Source organism: Ischnura elegans, chromosome 13 (assembly GCF_921293095.1).
Source record: "Ischnura elegans chromosome 13, ioIscEleg1.1, whole genome shotgun sequence".
Lineage (NCBI taxonomy): Eukaryota > Metazoa > Arthropoda > Insecta > Odonata > Coenagrionidae > Ischnura > Ischnura elegans.
This window is the reverse complement of record NC_060258.1, coordinates 18,959,906-18,976,551: the sequence shown is the minus strand read 5'-3', so window position 1 is coordinate 18,976,551 and position 16,646 is coordinate 18,959,906. Positions and strand designations below refer to the sequence as shown.

The following is a 16,646-nucleotide window of genomic DNA, read 5'->3' as shown; positions in this document are numbered from 1 at the left end:
AACGCGATCGATTTCCGGCATGTTAAAAACTACAAAACATCTAATTGTGTTGATGGGCATCTTCCATACGCCACATTCGACGAAATTTCGCGATAAAATACAATCATTTCGTGGCAGATTTCGCGAATTATTAATGATTTCGCGAAATAGTATGGGTTTCGCGAAATAGTATGGATTTCGCGAAAACGAAATGCTTAATATTCCACTTTTTTTAGCGGTAATGCATCTTCGAGTGATAGCTCGGTGTTTTTTAATCATCTGAAGAAATTTCGCGATTTCGTCAAAAACGAAAATAGCCTACCTCTACTCATTATCTTTAGAAGGCTTAAAATAGTATACCATAGGTAAGCACGCAGGACCCAGGATATTCGGAAATTCAGATTTTTCCGGTGTTTTGATCTCTTTTTTAAAGTTAGCTATTTAAATAACGGCGCAACTACCGTCATGCCGCCAGTGATGAATAAAAAAATATTAATAGTCCGGAACAATTTTCCTTCTTTATAATTTATACGCATTAAAAAAGCATTTCCCCATGAAATTTTAGCATTTTAGTAGATTGACTCTTCCGGGAATAGCTTCTCTGTCGGCATTCTTCTGCGAATTCAGTGCCGGGACCTTCGACTCACAAGCCGTGTGACTCAGCTTCACGTAATATTTTGCTTCCCCATATCTGATAACAACACCGGACACTTTTTGTATTTTGATTTAGGGGTGCTAAACCATTCCTGAGTTTAAATGGACTGCCTTACCACTCACGTCTTGAATTTGACTTCAATGATTACATGACGATTGACGACGCGAGTTATTCTCTGAAGGCATTTACTCCCGTTCCGTTAAAAAATAAACGCTTGCCACCTAGCGGAGTGAAAGTAATAGCTATTCAAGTTCCTATCATATTTCATATAAACCCACTCACAATGAGATACAAGTTGAGTCAGTTCTGATCTGTGCGCCGCGCAAGCAACTTTCCTCACCTCCATTCGTCCCGCAGATGTGGGGTTAGCCCGCGGAAAGAGACAACGCATGCTGCTTTTACCATCGTGTTGAATCACCATCGACTTACGTCCATACTAGAAGTACGACTATCTTTTTTGGATCACCTTGGAAGCCAAAATTTTGGCACGGGAGGATTTTTAACGGCTCATTTCGCTGGGGCGACGGAAAACATAGCGTTAGCAAAATTCTAGAAAACCCTCCGTTTGGGATAGGTATTCCGTAGTTCATAATTCCGGATTAACGACCATCTACTGTAATTTCAATAAATATGTTATAAACAGCGTCGATCAATAAGTCGAATAATAAACGAAAGGTGATAATGTCAATATCTCTGGCGATCATCTGTCTTAATCAAAAGTAGGTAGTTACACATACACGGCGATTGCCGTAAGTTTTAGGTTTCGATATCCTTCTACGGCAAATTTGAACTAAGAGCGATGTTCGCGTTCGTAAAGGAGCCTGAAATATTACTTAGAGGGCGCAGGGGGAAGCGATAATTAGATTCGCAATGTTTTTAATTTCACGCTTAACAGCGCGACATCATTTCAACTGCATAAAATCAAGATTAGCGGCCTCTTTGAGGCTGAGGTAATGCTGCGCAAAATCAAAAAACTGCGTAAAATCAAGAAAAGATGTAAAATCGAAGTTTCACCATTGCAATTCCCTATGCTTTCTGGCCGGACTTGAAGGTCGCTGCGCAAAAACGAGACTTGATGTAAAATCAAAGTGCGTAAAATCGAAGTTTTACTGTATACGACACAACACAGGAGAATGATGACATTTTTATGTGATTGTCTCAGGGAAATCTATGAAAACATTGAGATTTTCATCCTCATGGCATTCATTTGGCAGATTAGCACAGAATCCAGCCATGACGAATCTTTTCGATGTTTCTAGGGGGTTTATTAATTAGGTGGGGTGCTTTTTGGACCCCCTCCCACTCCCCCTTGGTGAGATATAATGAGATCGGATTGCTATTATCGACTTGCCTGGATAGCACATTCATTTTTTGTGCTCCCTTCAGAAACACACTGAAGAAGTTCTAGTGTATACAATGAAGCCTCGGTTAGCAAGCGCCTCTGATAACGAACAATTCCGATAACGACCAAAAATTTCGCTAAAAATTTTCCTTGGATAGCGAACTGATGTGCAGCGGCCATGTGTGTTCTGTGCTGTTCGATTCCAAATGGATACAAAGTAATACAATGTCTACAATAGTAAGTCTATACGTAATACAATGCCTATAGAGCCTGTAACTTTCCTATAATGGTGAGATTTGTTTTGGATAGCGAACATTTCGGATGACGAGAGCAGCTTTCTGGAACTGATTGTGATCGTAATACGAGGTTCTCCTGTATACGTGTATAATGAACGTTTAAATGCTTTCTCTAATGTTTTAATTTATATTTAACTCAATTTGTACTGTATTATAACTATTCTCATTTAAAAAAGCATACTAATATAGCCTGTAACTGTCATATCATGGTGAGACAATAGGAGCTACGAACCAATTATTCCTGTTACCTTTATTTTTAATGGGGAAAATTGTTTCGGATAGCAAACATTTCGGATAACGAGAGCAGCTTTCTGGAACGGATTTTGGTCGTAATACGAGGTACTACATATATATGTACCCACTGTTTGCGGTTGTCGCCTCCTCAACGTCGTTGCCATCCTCCCCGACCTTGTCTGGGGGCTGCACCACGACTATGGGATTTAGTGTTTAGAACTAGTTTTTAGTGTTGACGAGATGATATTGTTTTGGAAAAGAATGCAATCTCGTTCACTCATTTTCAGGTAAGGAAAACCTGGGTCAGGGTTCAAGGCATTTAAAGACTGTTTCACGCAGCTGCTAATACCTCAGAGGACTTCAAATTAAAATGATTTATCATTCATAAACTCCGCTAGCTATGAAATGGCATTCAAAGTACCATTTGCCTGTCATTTCGATGAGCAACAGAAGGGCCTGGATGTCACAATAATTGTTTTTAGACTGGTTTAGAAAATCGTCAACTGCTGGCAATGCATTATGAAACCCTGATACATCAGATGTTCGCCAGGAGGGAATTTCAAAAGCACGGGTGAAGTTTTTTAAACATGGATATAAGTCTTTGAATGCGTGCCTACTATCTTTAAATACATTTTAAACTATGAACAACTATATAAATAAGGTTTTCTAAGGCTATTTATGGGAATATAAATGGTTTAGAGGAAATTCGCTACCCAACACCTATGAGACCAGGAATGCATCCCTATCTTCCCAATGTTAAAACGCTCTCGTATAACGTAAATTCATATAGCGCAAAGACCCCAAGGAATGCATCCCTTGCACTATACAAGGCAAGGATGTATGTACCCACCGTTTGCGGTTGTCGCCTCCTCGACGTTGTTGTCATCCTCCCCGTCGTCCTCGTCTGGGGGCTGCACCACGACAATGGGATCCCTGAGGAACACCCGCTGGATGGCCTCGGCCGTTGTCGACGACGCCCCCTCCTCGCTCTTCCCCCCCCTGCCCCCCCTCGCCCGGAAGTGCGTCGACACATGCGTCTTGCGGTGGCCTGTCGTGCGGAAGCGCAGGCTGCAGTAGGGACACGCAAACGGCTTCAGACCAGAGTGCAACCTGCGACGAGAGCAAACGACAAGCACGGTCACAGACGCAGTTGAAGCAGATACATTAAACTCCCGATTATAAAGATGAAGAAATGTTTATTGCTCTTGGACTCTAGGTCCACTAAGAACATACTAAAGGTATACATTGGCATCAGAGCTTGAGTACACAGAAAAGTTGGATGCATACAATAAATTATATAATATAGTCTGAGGTTTCAGGCGAGATGGAGTGGAAATGTGACATAATGAAAATGATAAAGCAGGAGCAATTTCCACAATTTTAAAATTTATTAATACTTCCGGTTTCGCTTTTCAGCATCATCAGGTACAAAAATATCAAGTGCGCTATACTTAAATAGGAAAGGCAGGAAGGGGTGGTGGGCGGGAAAGCGGGGGGAAAACTGAGGATGGAGTTAGAGAGGAGTATGACATATACACTAATGTCCTTAATGTCTTCCTCCAAGGGGATGGTGGGAAGGCCCCTGGTACCCTCTCCGCTGGGTTCCAACGCTTCCAGTCGCTCGGTCCGGTCACCTACCCCTGGATGCCTCATGGTGTCGGAGGATGGGGGTGGGGGGGCGGGCAGGCAGGCGGGGTTTTCCAGGTTTATTCATGTGTTTGCGGACGACAGTTTCAGGTGCGTTCCAGCTCCCATCTCTGGGTCCAAATGATCTGCAGAGCTGCCTATCCTTTATATATATAGCTAGGCCGTTGATTTGAATTCCATTGCTGGAAAAGCCGTTTGAAAAATGAGGATAAAGGATAGCCGTCTTCCCTATTGAAGTTCTTTTGGTGACTTGCTATTTCTATCGCCTCCCTTATCAGCCAAGGGAAATATTTATTTTCCTTGGCGATGATTTTCGATTCTTTGAAAAGTATGACGTGCCCTGGTTCCAGGGGAAAATACGCTTATGTGGCAAAGTAAGCTGTGAGCCGTTTCGGATTACCGGTTTTCCGGATTCCAGATTTGAGGTTCTCAACTGTATGACTGTTTCCGGCTCAGTTGTGGTATTCCCTCACTCTTACTCCATCACTTTACCCGCACGGTTTTCTGCCTCTTGGCAGATCCTTCGATCCTTTCAACTTTAAATTCAATTTCGATCCTTTTCCAACTTTAACCCGTCATTGCAGAGACTTCATTCGGCATAGAGAAAAAAAACTGATGTCAGGAGTAGGCCGCATCCTTGTAGTCTTTGGATCCACGATGATCTTTCCGATGAGTGGAACAGTTCGGGAGCAATAGCTGAATGTGTGACGTAAGGTACCACAAAAGTCGATTTTTTTCTCCCACCATTTACAACTTTTTTGAGGGGTTTTGAATTCAGTGGTTTTCAGAGTTTTCCCCCAATCATTTTCAGTCTCTCACATCGAGCGATATCTATCTATTCACCACTATTATCCGCGGATTTGATGTAGTTCCTCAACTTGCCTAAAATGGCACTGCATGCACTGAATAACTAGAGTCCTATCTCTACCTCGTTGTTTCCTAGTCTACTACAAATGATGTGCATTCAACTGCGTATGGCGCATAATTCAAAGTATTTAAGGTATTTGAGATCATACTTTAAGCATAATGAGTGTGATGCGCCCGCTCCCAGCGGGCTTCCCCCGCTCTTTGCAATGCAGGTCCACAGAGGGATAGGCGCGTTTCTAATTTTAAAATGTAGAAAAAAAAGGCAAGGTCTTACGTACAAATTTAATTGGAATGTTCATGTACAAATTGAGGTCAGAGGACCTCTTTAAACACAACATTGGAAGTAATTACACTATCCTCCGTTAATACTTGTTAAGCGTTTTCCTTAATATTTACAAAAATATTATTGAAAAGATCTTGCCCTAGAGAATGCTACATAAAGTTGGCCATGAGAGAATACAGGGTCATGCAGGAATAAGCCAGCTCTTTGGAAAGTCTGACCCTGAGCCTTGTTAATAGTCATCGCATAGGAAACCTTAATGGGAAATTGTCTGAGAGTCAAATTAAAAGGCATGGTGGGAACCGACGGCGTTAACTGTATTCTTGGGATGAGGACAATCTTGCCGGAATCGATTTTTTTAATCGATTGTTTTTTTTAAACCAATTTTAGGAAACAACGGCAATATTTAGGAAGTAAGATATGCCGTCGCAATTTCTCTGATAAATTCTGTGCATTTTGGTACATCATTTGTAGAGTTTGGTTGCGTATAAGTTGAGAAAGGTATCTATACAGTAGAAATAATATAGAGGATTATTCAAGATCTTGAATACTGAATACTTTTTAGTATTCACGGTATTCGAGTATTGGCAGATACTATTCGCTTATCTCTAAAATAAATAAATAAAATAAAATTAAATTTAAAAAATCCCACCAGTTCTCTGCTTCTTGGCCACCCTGAAAGAGGATAGAGTATGATGAGAATGAGTTGGACCCACTCACCTTTGGTGGACCTTGAGGGAAGACTGGGACGCAAACTTCTTCTTGCACGTTGGGCACTCGTACGACTTGAGGCCGGAATGGATCCTCAGGTGCACCGTGAGCGTCGATTTGACCGCAAACGCACGGAAACACATATAGCACTGCAAGAGAGAGAGAGAAGAGGAGAGACTCAAAATTCACAAACTCATTACTAACATTGAGGTATTCTATTATAAGTTTTGAGATATCACACAATTACTTATACCACTTATTTTTTACACAACAAAACCCGGGTTACAACAAATTATCACGTCATCTTCAGGTGCAAATTATGATTTGTTCATCTGATTATTGTCACCTAGTTACTTGATGAATTTTAAAACAGATGCCGGACTAGGGGAGAAGGATGGGTAGAAATATTCATTTATAAGAGTGCTGTCCTGACTATCGATAATTTTTAAAATTTCCAACTGCTCTCTAGAATACAATTCATGGCGGTCATTGCAAATTTTTTTAAATATTCATTTTGAAATCGTTCCTATGGCTGTTGCATATCAAGCGTTTAGCAATATCACTTTTTTCATCTTTGTTATATTTGTAAGCACTTAAATGTTCTTTCTTCCTGACTTCAAAGCTTCTTCCTGTCAGCAACACGTAGACACCATTGCAATCGCTGCATTTCAATGAATACACTCCAACACATCTATACCCAATTGGTGGTCCATCTGATCCTTACATTTAACAACCAGTCTGCTCAGAGTGGCATAAGGTTTGAGAGCCATACGAAATTTGTTCTTGGGTAAATGATGAGCCAAGAAAACTTATGGGAGAGGCACAACCAATTCACACTTCACCCTCAGAGAGCGGGAACGCACCTAATACACCTTTGATGAATAAAAAATGTAAACTTTGTTTTTCCACAGAATATATTTATAATTACACGACCATGGTTTCGACACTCCACGTCATTCTCAAGCGACAAGTACAGTGGTTCAACATCCTTAAATACCTTACATATAGCCAGAGCGAGTGGGGGGGTGACTGTAGACTTGGGGGGGGGGGGTTAGGAGGGTAGAAGGGGAGGGGAGGGGATGGGTCTTCCCCTGGTCGTAGAACCAAGGGGGAGCGGGAGGATGGGGAGGTAGGTAGAGCTGATGCATGCAAGCTGACTAACTGTAGTGAAAGGTGGGCAAAAGAGGGAGAGGTAGGGGAGAGCGGGAAGAATACAAAAGGCCATTAGCAGAATGCAAATTTTCCCAAGTAGCATCAGCGGAGGTGAGGGTGACGGTTGAAGGGTAGGGAGAGGGGAAGGGGAACCCATACTGTGTGGGGTATGGGGTTACCTCCCACTCCCCCTTGGTGTGCACCAGTGCGTTGTACCCTCACACGCCTCCCCTGAGCCCTCTTTCTTCGGCATCAGCTACATCCAACTATGTATTTGATTTTAGGATTTTTCTAATTTAAAGTAAAAACTGATCAAATCTTTGGCACATTAAAGCATAGTTTCGTAAGTAGAGGGCCCTGTCATCTCTCATGGCAGCGTGGGTATTTCTATACTGTTACCGTACCTAACTTCAATAATTTAGATTTTTTCAGAAGAGAGCATGTCAAAAAGCACAATGCCCATTGTTACTGTTTTCACCCATCATGCCATTGACTTTTCTTTTTTCAGGTTCTGTTTTTCCACAGCATTGGGGGTCATTATGGGACCAGAAGCTGATCATCCATTCACACCACATTAAAACATAATGTTCTCACGTTCAAAACTAAATGTAAAGTAGCACCCATTACATAAAAAATGTATATTAAAGACCAAAAAAAGAACTCGTAAAATGTGGCAAATTTTAGCCCCTGATGCACAGCCGATATATATAACTGTCCTATACCCAATTAAAACAAAATGCTTAAGCCTCTATTTGAAGAGGTTAAAAACTTTTGTGAAAATATCTAGTTCAAAAATAAAAAAAATAATCGAAAAAATGATGTTTTTTCAAATTTTGTCAAAGTTTAGGGTCTATGCACGATGGGAAGATGTCAACTGACTTTGATAATTTTTTTTCTTACCTTGTCAACACAATTCGCAAATTTTCTGCACCATTATGACTTCAAAATGAAATACAGCACACTCCGGATTATCCTAATGAGCTAACAATGGGGAGAGACGGCACGAATAATTGGTAAACTCGGATAACCCAAACTTTCTCTTAAATGTCTTGCAATGTTCTTAATTTACTTAAAACAAACAATATGTTATTATTCATGCAGTTATTCTGTTATTTAAGAGTGCTTCCCAGACTCATTGAGAGCTCTCTTTGGCAGTTCGCGTTCCTTTTAGCGGCAATAACAATGGTTGTACTCATATTATTAATGCTCCATGTACGGCCTAGTTTCGAAAACCACACATCCATGGCTGTGTAATCACAGACACAGAAAAGTGGTTTGCACGAATGCTTCATAACCACTGCTCGACGTTGGAAACTACACTGTCAGGCACCACGCCATGTAGTCACGTCTCGCACAAGTTGCACGGGTTGCAACTGCTGCGGGACGTGTATCTGTGATCATGGAGCGCGGTTGTGCACTGTGAGGCTTGGAAAACGGGAACACGGTGCTCCCGTGAATGCAGCTAGCACGCAAATGCTTCCGTTTTACGAAGGGGATTCTAACGCAAATAATAAGCCCGGTGTATCCTAGCATTGATGCAGTAATTTCAACGATTTTGTGCACGATTTTATTTTTTTTTAAATGTCGTGGAAAAAATTGAGTGGGATTGAAAATCATGATGGATATTCCGTAGCCTGGATAAACTGCAGCCGGATAATCGGAAGTCTGATGTAACGAGTTCCCCCCCCCACTCCCCCGGTCCACACAAGTATGCAACCCGCGTGCCACCCAAAGTGTGCGGGGTGGCACGCGCTCACTCTTGGTGCGACATCTTGGGAACCAATTGGCAGAAATGAAAGATATTTGAGGTGATACATCACAAATATCTAACGAGTCAACATGAAAAAACAGAAAAGTGTTAGAATAATCTGAGAGTGACATCATCTTCATTTATGTCCGAAAAACACCCAAAAATACAAACATTTCAGAACTTAATAGTGCGATGCGGCACATTTTCCTGATACACGACAGCAAAAATAATTTTCACAATTTACTTTCTCACCAAACGGAGTATAACTGGAGGGCTACCCAAAAGAAATTAGAAAACTTTAAAAATAAGGACCGCGGCATTTACCCAACATTTTTATTATCTTGGTCACTTTCCCTCATGATAAGGGTGGCAAAGGGGCTTAAATTCACTGCTGGGATTTGAACCTAAGCCCACAGGATGGGAGTCCCCAAGTGAACCACTTACATGTAAAGGAAATTATTCTGAGGGACTAACCGTTAAATATGCATCTACAGTGAAATGTCTTTGAAACGTAATCCTAAAGAGCCACCACAATACATTCCTTAGGCCGCTATACACGGTGAATGATCATGCGAGCAATAAAGAATAACTTCTAATTTTCTCTGAATGATCATGGGCATGAAGGTTCATTCGCGAAATGTTACGTTGTACACGGTGTATGGTTAGTTCAATTATATTAGGCTCAACTATGTGAAAGTTAATAATCGAAAATGAAAAGGAGACTTAATTGATTTCCACTGATTTATTTTGTCCATACGACATGTTTCGAACCGTAGAGGTCATTATCAAGTACCTTACGGTGAATGATCATGCGAATGAAATTATTCGCCTCGTATAGCGGCCTGTAGAACTGAAATTTTGTTATATCCGAAGTACGTTATACGGGAAATATCGTTATAAAGGAAGGAAAATAATTTCGTTATAGTGGATTCGTTATAAAGAGATTTCACTGTACTAGTGGAAATCATTGCCTACCTTGTAAGGCTTCTCATGAGTGTGGATGCGAATGTGGCGCACCAAGTCAGAGGGTTTGCGGAATTCCTTGGGGCAGTATGTACACTGGTGCCACCTCACTCCACCCAAACAGCGAACCTTGATGCTGTAACGCCTGCGGACGAGAGGAAAGAATAATGAAGCACAGTGGAGAAGGGTGGTTTCCTTCATCAAAGAAAACGAAATGTATTGATTGTGATTCCTTACCCACCATTAGTGTATTCATAATATACAAATTATTTGGTTTTAGAAATCCCAGTTTAGACGAATGTTAATGGACAATTTTAACCTCATTTGAAAAGGGCCAGATTGGTGCCCATGCGATGCCACTCCACGTGACGTCACAGGGACCTAGTTTCCATGCAAGTAGACAGGAGTTTTACATCGTCTGAGATTACCAATGCATGCATGAGGCACAGAGCTCAGGGAAACATCTCATAATAATCACCTATTAAAAGTGCCTATAGTCGGGAAAGTTTCTTCATTTGATAAGGTATTAATAATCTTTATTTAAGCCAAGCACTACCTGCTAGCAGGGTACTCAGCTACCTGCTAGCATCCTTCATCGTATCGGCACTCATAACCTCTGAGAGACCGCTGCGTTTCTAAAATTATGAATATTTTCAAAATTAAGATTTCAAAATATATATAATCCTCGCTAGCTTCATATTTTTGCATAACAAGGACATCCCACTCCTAAAATTTATCGTTCCTTTTATAAATTTCTGTAAATTTGCAATTGAACTCGATTAGCGGTCTGTGAGACTGCACGTCACTTACTAAGAATGCATCAAGAAAAGGAATAAGGGGATAAATTTCATGGCTACTTACTACTTAGCCTTCCAACTTTAACATTTAAGGCCTCTTTGAATCTGGTGAAATATTGATACATAAATACAATAATTATTACTCGAGTGTTTTTGGCATCAGTTTTTTGATCCTGCTTCAAATCACAATTTTTCATGACAAATTGGTTCGTATTGGGAGTGTAAAAATTTTAATTCAAGTTTTAAAATAGTTAAGCATTCTAAGAAAAATTAAACAAAACAAAAATGGCACAGCAATATTTTATGAATTTTTGATTTATTGCGGTCTCCCAGACCGCACGTCACTGGTAGTGTAACAAGAATTGCACGTCACTGGTTAAGGGGTAAGAAGTGTCTGAAATTTTGCAAGTGATAACGAACACTTTGGTTAACAGTCTTCCGGCTTTGGTACAGGCTTAACCCTTTCACTGCTGTGGTGAACGTTCCTTTTCTTCCTCCCTAGTATGCACTCAGCGCCTCCTATAACACTATCTCACAGCTAAGAGCACTATCTTCAACCCTTCGAGAGGGGGACCTCCATCCAAAAATGTGACCCCTCCGACTGTAATTTGATAATCAATCAATCGGATCATCAAAAAATGGCAGGAATAGAAGGATCGACAACGTTGCTTTTTCCACATACATAGTAATTTATTGAGACCGACCATGGTTTCGTTACAGAGTAACATTATCAAAGTGATAATGTTACTCTGTGACGAAACCATATTCGTTCTCAATAAATTACTATGTGGAAATAGCAAAGTTGTTGATCCTTCTATTCCTGCAATTATGAATATCCACCAAGTTACGCCCGCTACAATTAATTATATGAATTACATCAAAAAATGATTGTTTGCATCGTACTTCTGCCAATCAGGCAATCAAGTACGTCTTTGAACCGTGTTTCTGTGATGAAAAGTAACGATTTTGCTAATTTTGCTACAATGGCCATTTTCAGCTCGTTACGAGTGTTGTGCAAACAATCATTTTTTGATGATCAGATTGATTTATTGATTTTCAAAATGCAGTCAGAGTCAGCGAGGGTGAGCTGGTTGAGGAAAGGTTGAGGATTAGGGACCCTTTGGAGGGTGTACCACACCCATCCTGGAAGTAGGTGGCCACAGGAAATGCATTTTAACCTTTTGGCCGATTGCATTGAAGGTTTTTCGGACATTGAACAGCAGCAAAAGGGTCAATGTGTCATCATGGCACATGGACTATAATTGCACTTTGAATATATGCGTGCAGATAATTGCGTAGACAATGTCTGCGCATGACTGACCTTGAAATATGACGGACATTTTGAATTCTCTTTTGTCTGTGAATCGTAGTTCTACAACCAAATTTGAGAGATTTTTTTATAGGCTTTGTGAAGAATTTCACGACTTTTTCCAGGTTTTTCACAGGAGACAAAATTCACGGCCTATTTTCGGTTTTATGGTTTTCACAGTGCAGTGGGAGGCCAGTAGTCATCACAATTCTATGGATTCTGGCATATGCCAAAAAATAAACACCGAACGCTTCTTCATCAAAATGTTGCCGTCGGCAGAACGACGTCTAGTTCTGCCCTACCTGACAGTCCCGTCAAGTGCCTTGTCGGCCAGCGTCAAGACACACTGTGAGTTGCCATTCTTGCCGTCAGCATCCCCAGACTGCGACGATCCCTCGCACGCGCCCTCCCTCTTCAGGATTATGCTTGTGTCGTTCTTGGGCGAGGGAATCGAATCTCCAGGACCTCCTGCAACAAATTATGTGCACAATCACTGAGAAATAATAAATTTATAAATTAATCGTAGTTATCACTATTTTTTATGTAATTAGTGATAATTACGATGGAGTACATAAGAAATTACTCAAAAAAATAAAGGAAATTAAACAACTTTCAAATTCACCATTTTTTTTATTATATTTTTTATTTATTTTTTTATAATTAGACAATTTATATTAGGCTTATATTTAGACAATGAGCTAATTTGTGTTTCATGGCTGTGGAATTAGAAATCAACGGCTAAGTTCTAACAACACCCATCTCAAATTCGTCCGGTTTGAGATGGGTACCTTGAACAAAGTGTAATAATATTAAAAAAATAAAATTCAAGCATAAAACAACTCTTTGCTTGCAAATAAATGCTTCTTTTTCAGTTTTATGAACTTTTAGTTTTCAATTTCGGTGTGAAAGTAAAACAATAATCGTTTTTTGCTCTCCCGAAAAGTTGCTATTTTTGAGATACGTGTTGCTAGAACTTAGCCATTGCAAATGGTTTCTGGACCTCTTATTGGTGCTTTCTGAAACTGCTTCTTTCATAATCTATCTAAGGATTGTATTCTCGGTCGACCCTGTAAGGACAACCGACCCTAGATATGTCATCAGCCCCTACATAAACTGATCTCGCCCTACACACGCCACATCAAGCCCTACATTTGGCTGTTTTTGGATATCCGAACCAGCCCTACACCCTACAAAAACATGGCAGCCAAATATCGTCTGCTGATCACTTCGATTAAAGAATCTATGTTGTAATGCATATTAAGGGAGATGAGTTCACACAAACCATTTTAAAATGTATAGTAACACAGCTGAAAGGTAATAATATTACCACATTATACCCATTATGTGAAATAAATAATAAAATTGGCTGAAAAATAGTAAGTACAATATAGTGGTATATGTCACATTGTTCTGCAAATATATATCAATATTATTCAAGTTTGGCCCTTGGTACACTTTTGAGAAACCAATACTTCGTTTACGTATAGCCATAGAAAACATATTTTCATGCCTCCTTTTGCCATACAATTAAGCTAACTACGGAAGGTAAAAGTGAATGATGAACCTTGATGATGCAACACAATTTCCCGCGTCAATGATAATTTTACCCCGTAATTATCACTATCTTGTACAGACAGACCGCTTTTGAAGAAATTTAAAGACAATACGGTCCTACTTTTGGCTCCACATGAGAGTATTTGTAGCGATAATTAAGGTACCGACACGACCTGGCGGATGACACTGATTGTTTTTTTTAAGCTGTTGCCCTAACAATGCACCCGAAAATTATCGGACGCCTATTCTTAGTTTCACAGTTAGGTCCCATTACGCCACCAGAATGGAAATTTGGCGCTGCACCATCATCTACGTCATATCAGAGAACTTGACGACGGAATACACCGGAATAGAGGGAATAGAGGGTGAAAAAAGTACTTATGTAGTGTCGATTGAGAAACATATGTAGGGGCCTCTTCATATGTAGGGACGGATATGTAGGGTGAACTAAGAATACGGCCCTTAATAACCGTCGGTAAGTTCTGAATTTTTATGAATGTGCACGTAATTTTTGTTATTATGCGAAATATTTTATGACCGTTGTTGCACAAGTGGGAATCCTATTGTATGCTGGTGATTGATCACCCCCTGCCAAACACCCTAGAGATGGCTCGTAGGGTATTATGAAGGTGTAGATGAAGATATGCACGGCGTTTAAGGCGAGGTTCTGAAACGGTTCGCATATTAAGCTACCATATTGTTCTAATTTTGTAAAAGATACATTCTCAGCAGCAACAAAATCAATTCAGTAGATTCAAGAAAAAGTCAACATTGATTTTAAAAAAATATTATGAGAATTTTGGAGTAGCTAGGTGCACTGTTCTTTAATTCAAATTCCACTGTGACGTGAATATATTAACTAAGAATACTAAGGGCCTAAGAGCCTCAAATAGTGCTACCTCTGAGTAAATATGGGAACTGTGAGTGACATTGCTCAGTTCAGCCTTCGTGACGCATTAGTGAAATTTTGCTCCCTAATTATGGGTTTAATTTGGATGACTTTCCTCAGATATTTCATTTCTTCAATCTCCAACCTTGGGTTTGTCTTTAGGTCGTAAAATGAATTTCCTGATAACTGCTTTTAATGAGTCAACTTTTTTCAAAAATTGGCTTCTCTGTGAACATTTAGTATCACCATTCTGAAATTTCTCCAGTATGATAGCCTTACGGCTTAGTGCCAGAAATTCTACCAATTTGACCAAGACGTTCAACAGTGGGTAATGTTGTTCAGGAATGCTAAGTTATGTTTCTCTTAAAGTAAGACATCATCAGTGGTGTTGCTTGTGAGTAAATAGGATTATTAGGTTCCAATTTCTTGCTTCCGAATGAGTAATTGCTTCCTGGAAACAAACCGGCCTCTATTGAAAAGGATTTCATGCTCCTTTTTTTAAGTGAAAAACCTCATGTATGAAACTTCCTCACTTGTGAGGTTTTTTTTTCAGTTTTCAGCTGAAAGTTTCACAAGTGAGGTTCTACTTAATGAATTGTATTGTAGTGTACGTACCTGGAGGGAGAGGGACGGCACTTGGTGCTTGAGCGCCGTCGTCCCCTTTGCTCTTCCCCTCTGCCGAGAGTCCGCTCTTCTCGAGCGCCTGCTGCAGGATGTCCGAGTCCTCCCCTCCCCCCCCTCCTCCTGCCACCGACAACGCCCTCCCCCCCAGCACCGCTGAGGCGCCTCGTCGCCTCCTCCAACTCGGCCAAATCCCTCAGCACGTCCGACACGTCCTCGTCCAGCGAACACGACTGCAAACAGGCACGACACGCACTTTAAAAAATACCACTGTGACACAGCAAAACCTCTTTACATGACTATTTCTGCACAATCAATTCAAATTATACAGTAAAATTCGGTTATAACGCGGGTCTAGGGGGACATAGTTTACACCCGCGTTATCGGACAACCGCGTTATAACGGGAAATACGTGGGAAGCAATAAAAAAAACCCTTAAAGGTAATTTATAGCCAATTTATTTGCGTAATACATTATTAAAATATTTATTTTATGATTTAGACGCTCTACTTTAACGGGAGTTACTAAAATACTCGGATATTTTCTTTTGCCGCGATAGTTGATGGCTTTTCTTTGTCACGTAATTTTTTATGCTTTGCAAGTGCAACAGATGAATACTATCGCAATCACTTTGTCCCTCCAACCAATTCATCAATTCACTAATATTATGTAATAAATGGCCAATTTTTGGCATCTCGACCTCACATTCGTCTTCTTCATTCTCGCTCTCATCTTCCGATGATGCAGCTGTTTTTGCGCGGCTCTGGACTGCAGCCACAATTTCTTCGTCACTATTATAAGCAGATACAGGAGTTTCCTCGTCTTCGCGAACCCAGGCCTCGAGATCACTCACAAATAGTTTATTAGAAAGAACATCTGAAGCTTCACGTGCGTCCTCTTCCGTGAAACCCAAAAACTCGTCTTCGTCTTCCATGCTATCGCCCGCTGTATACTCGCACTTTGACCAGCAATTTAGGATTGTAGCTGAAGTTATTTTCTTCCATGCCAATCCAATATTATAAGCCATATTCTTCAGGGTGACTGTTTTCAGATATTCTTGTACCTGCAGTTCTGAATTTATGAAACTAGTGAGCAATTCCCGCCGATAATGGGCTTTAAATGCTCTAATTATCCCTTGATCCATGGGCTGAATAAGAGCTGTCGTATTTTTTGGTAAAAATGAAGCCACTATTTTGCCATCCCTCGATATCAAGAGCTCAGAAGACGGATGGGCCGGACAGTTATCTAACAGAAGTAGAGCCTTCTCTTCTAACTTTTTTGATCTTAAGTGGCTCTTAACCGATGGAACAAAATCTTCATTGAACCAAGATAAAAAAATGCCTCGAGCCATCCAGGCATTCTGACTGTTTTTGTAATTTATGGGTAGTGCTGTCATATTAACGTGCTTGAAGCACCGAGGACTTCGATTTTTACCAATACACAGAGGTTTTAACTTGTGACTTCCTGATTTGTTCGCGCACAGTAATAAAGTCACTCTTTCTTTGCTCATTTTTATTCCGGATTTATTTGCCGACTTCTTAATATCAAGTGATTTTGTTGGAAGCAATCTGTAGTAGAGAGCGGTTTCATCGCAGTTATA

General features: G+C 40.4%; 1 protein-coding gene across 1 annotated transcript in view; it reads right to left on the bottom strand.

The window, feature by feature from the left end:
• The window catches only part of LOC124170064 (zinc finger protein 236-like), a 149,306-nt gene that overhangs the window by 83,626 nt on the left and 49,034 nt on the right, over nucleotides 1-16,646 (bottom strand). Inside the window, 6 exon segments of the mRNA XM_046548750.1 lie at nucleotides 3,357-3,616; nucleotides 6,021-6,160; nucleotides 9,889-10,021; nucleotides 12,285-12,367; nucleotides 12,369-12,450; nucleotides 15,041-15,279. Of these exon segments, the coding sequence (XP_046404706.1) occupies nucleotides 3,357-3,616; nucleotides 6,021-6,160; nucleotides 9,889-10,021; nucleotides 12,285-12,367; nucleotides 12,369-12,450; nucleotides 15,041-15,279 (937 nt within the window).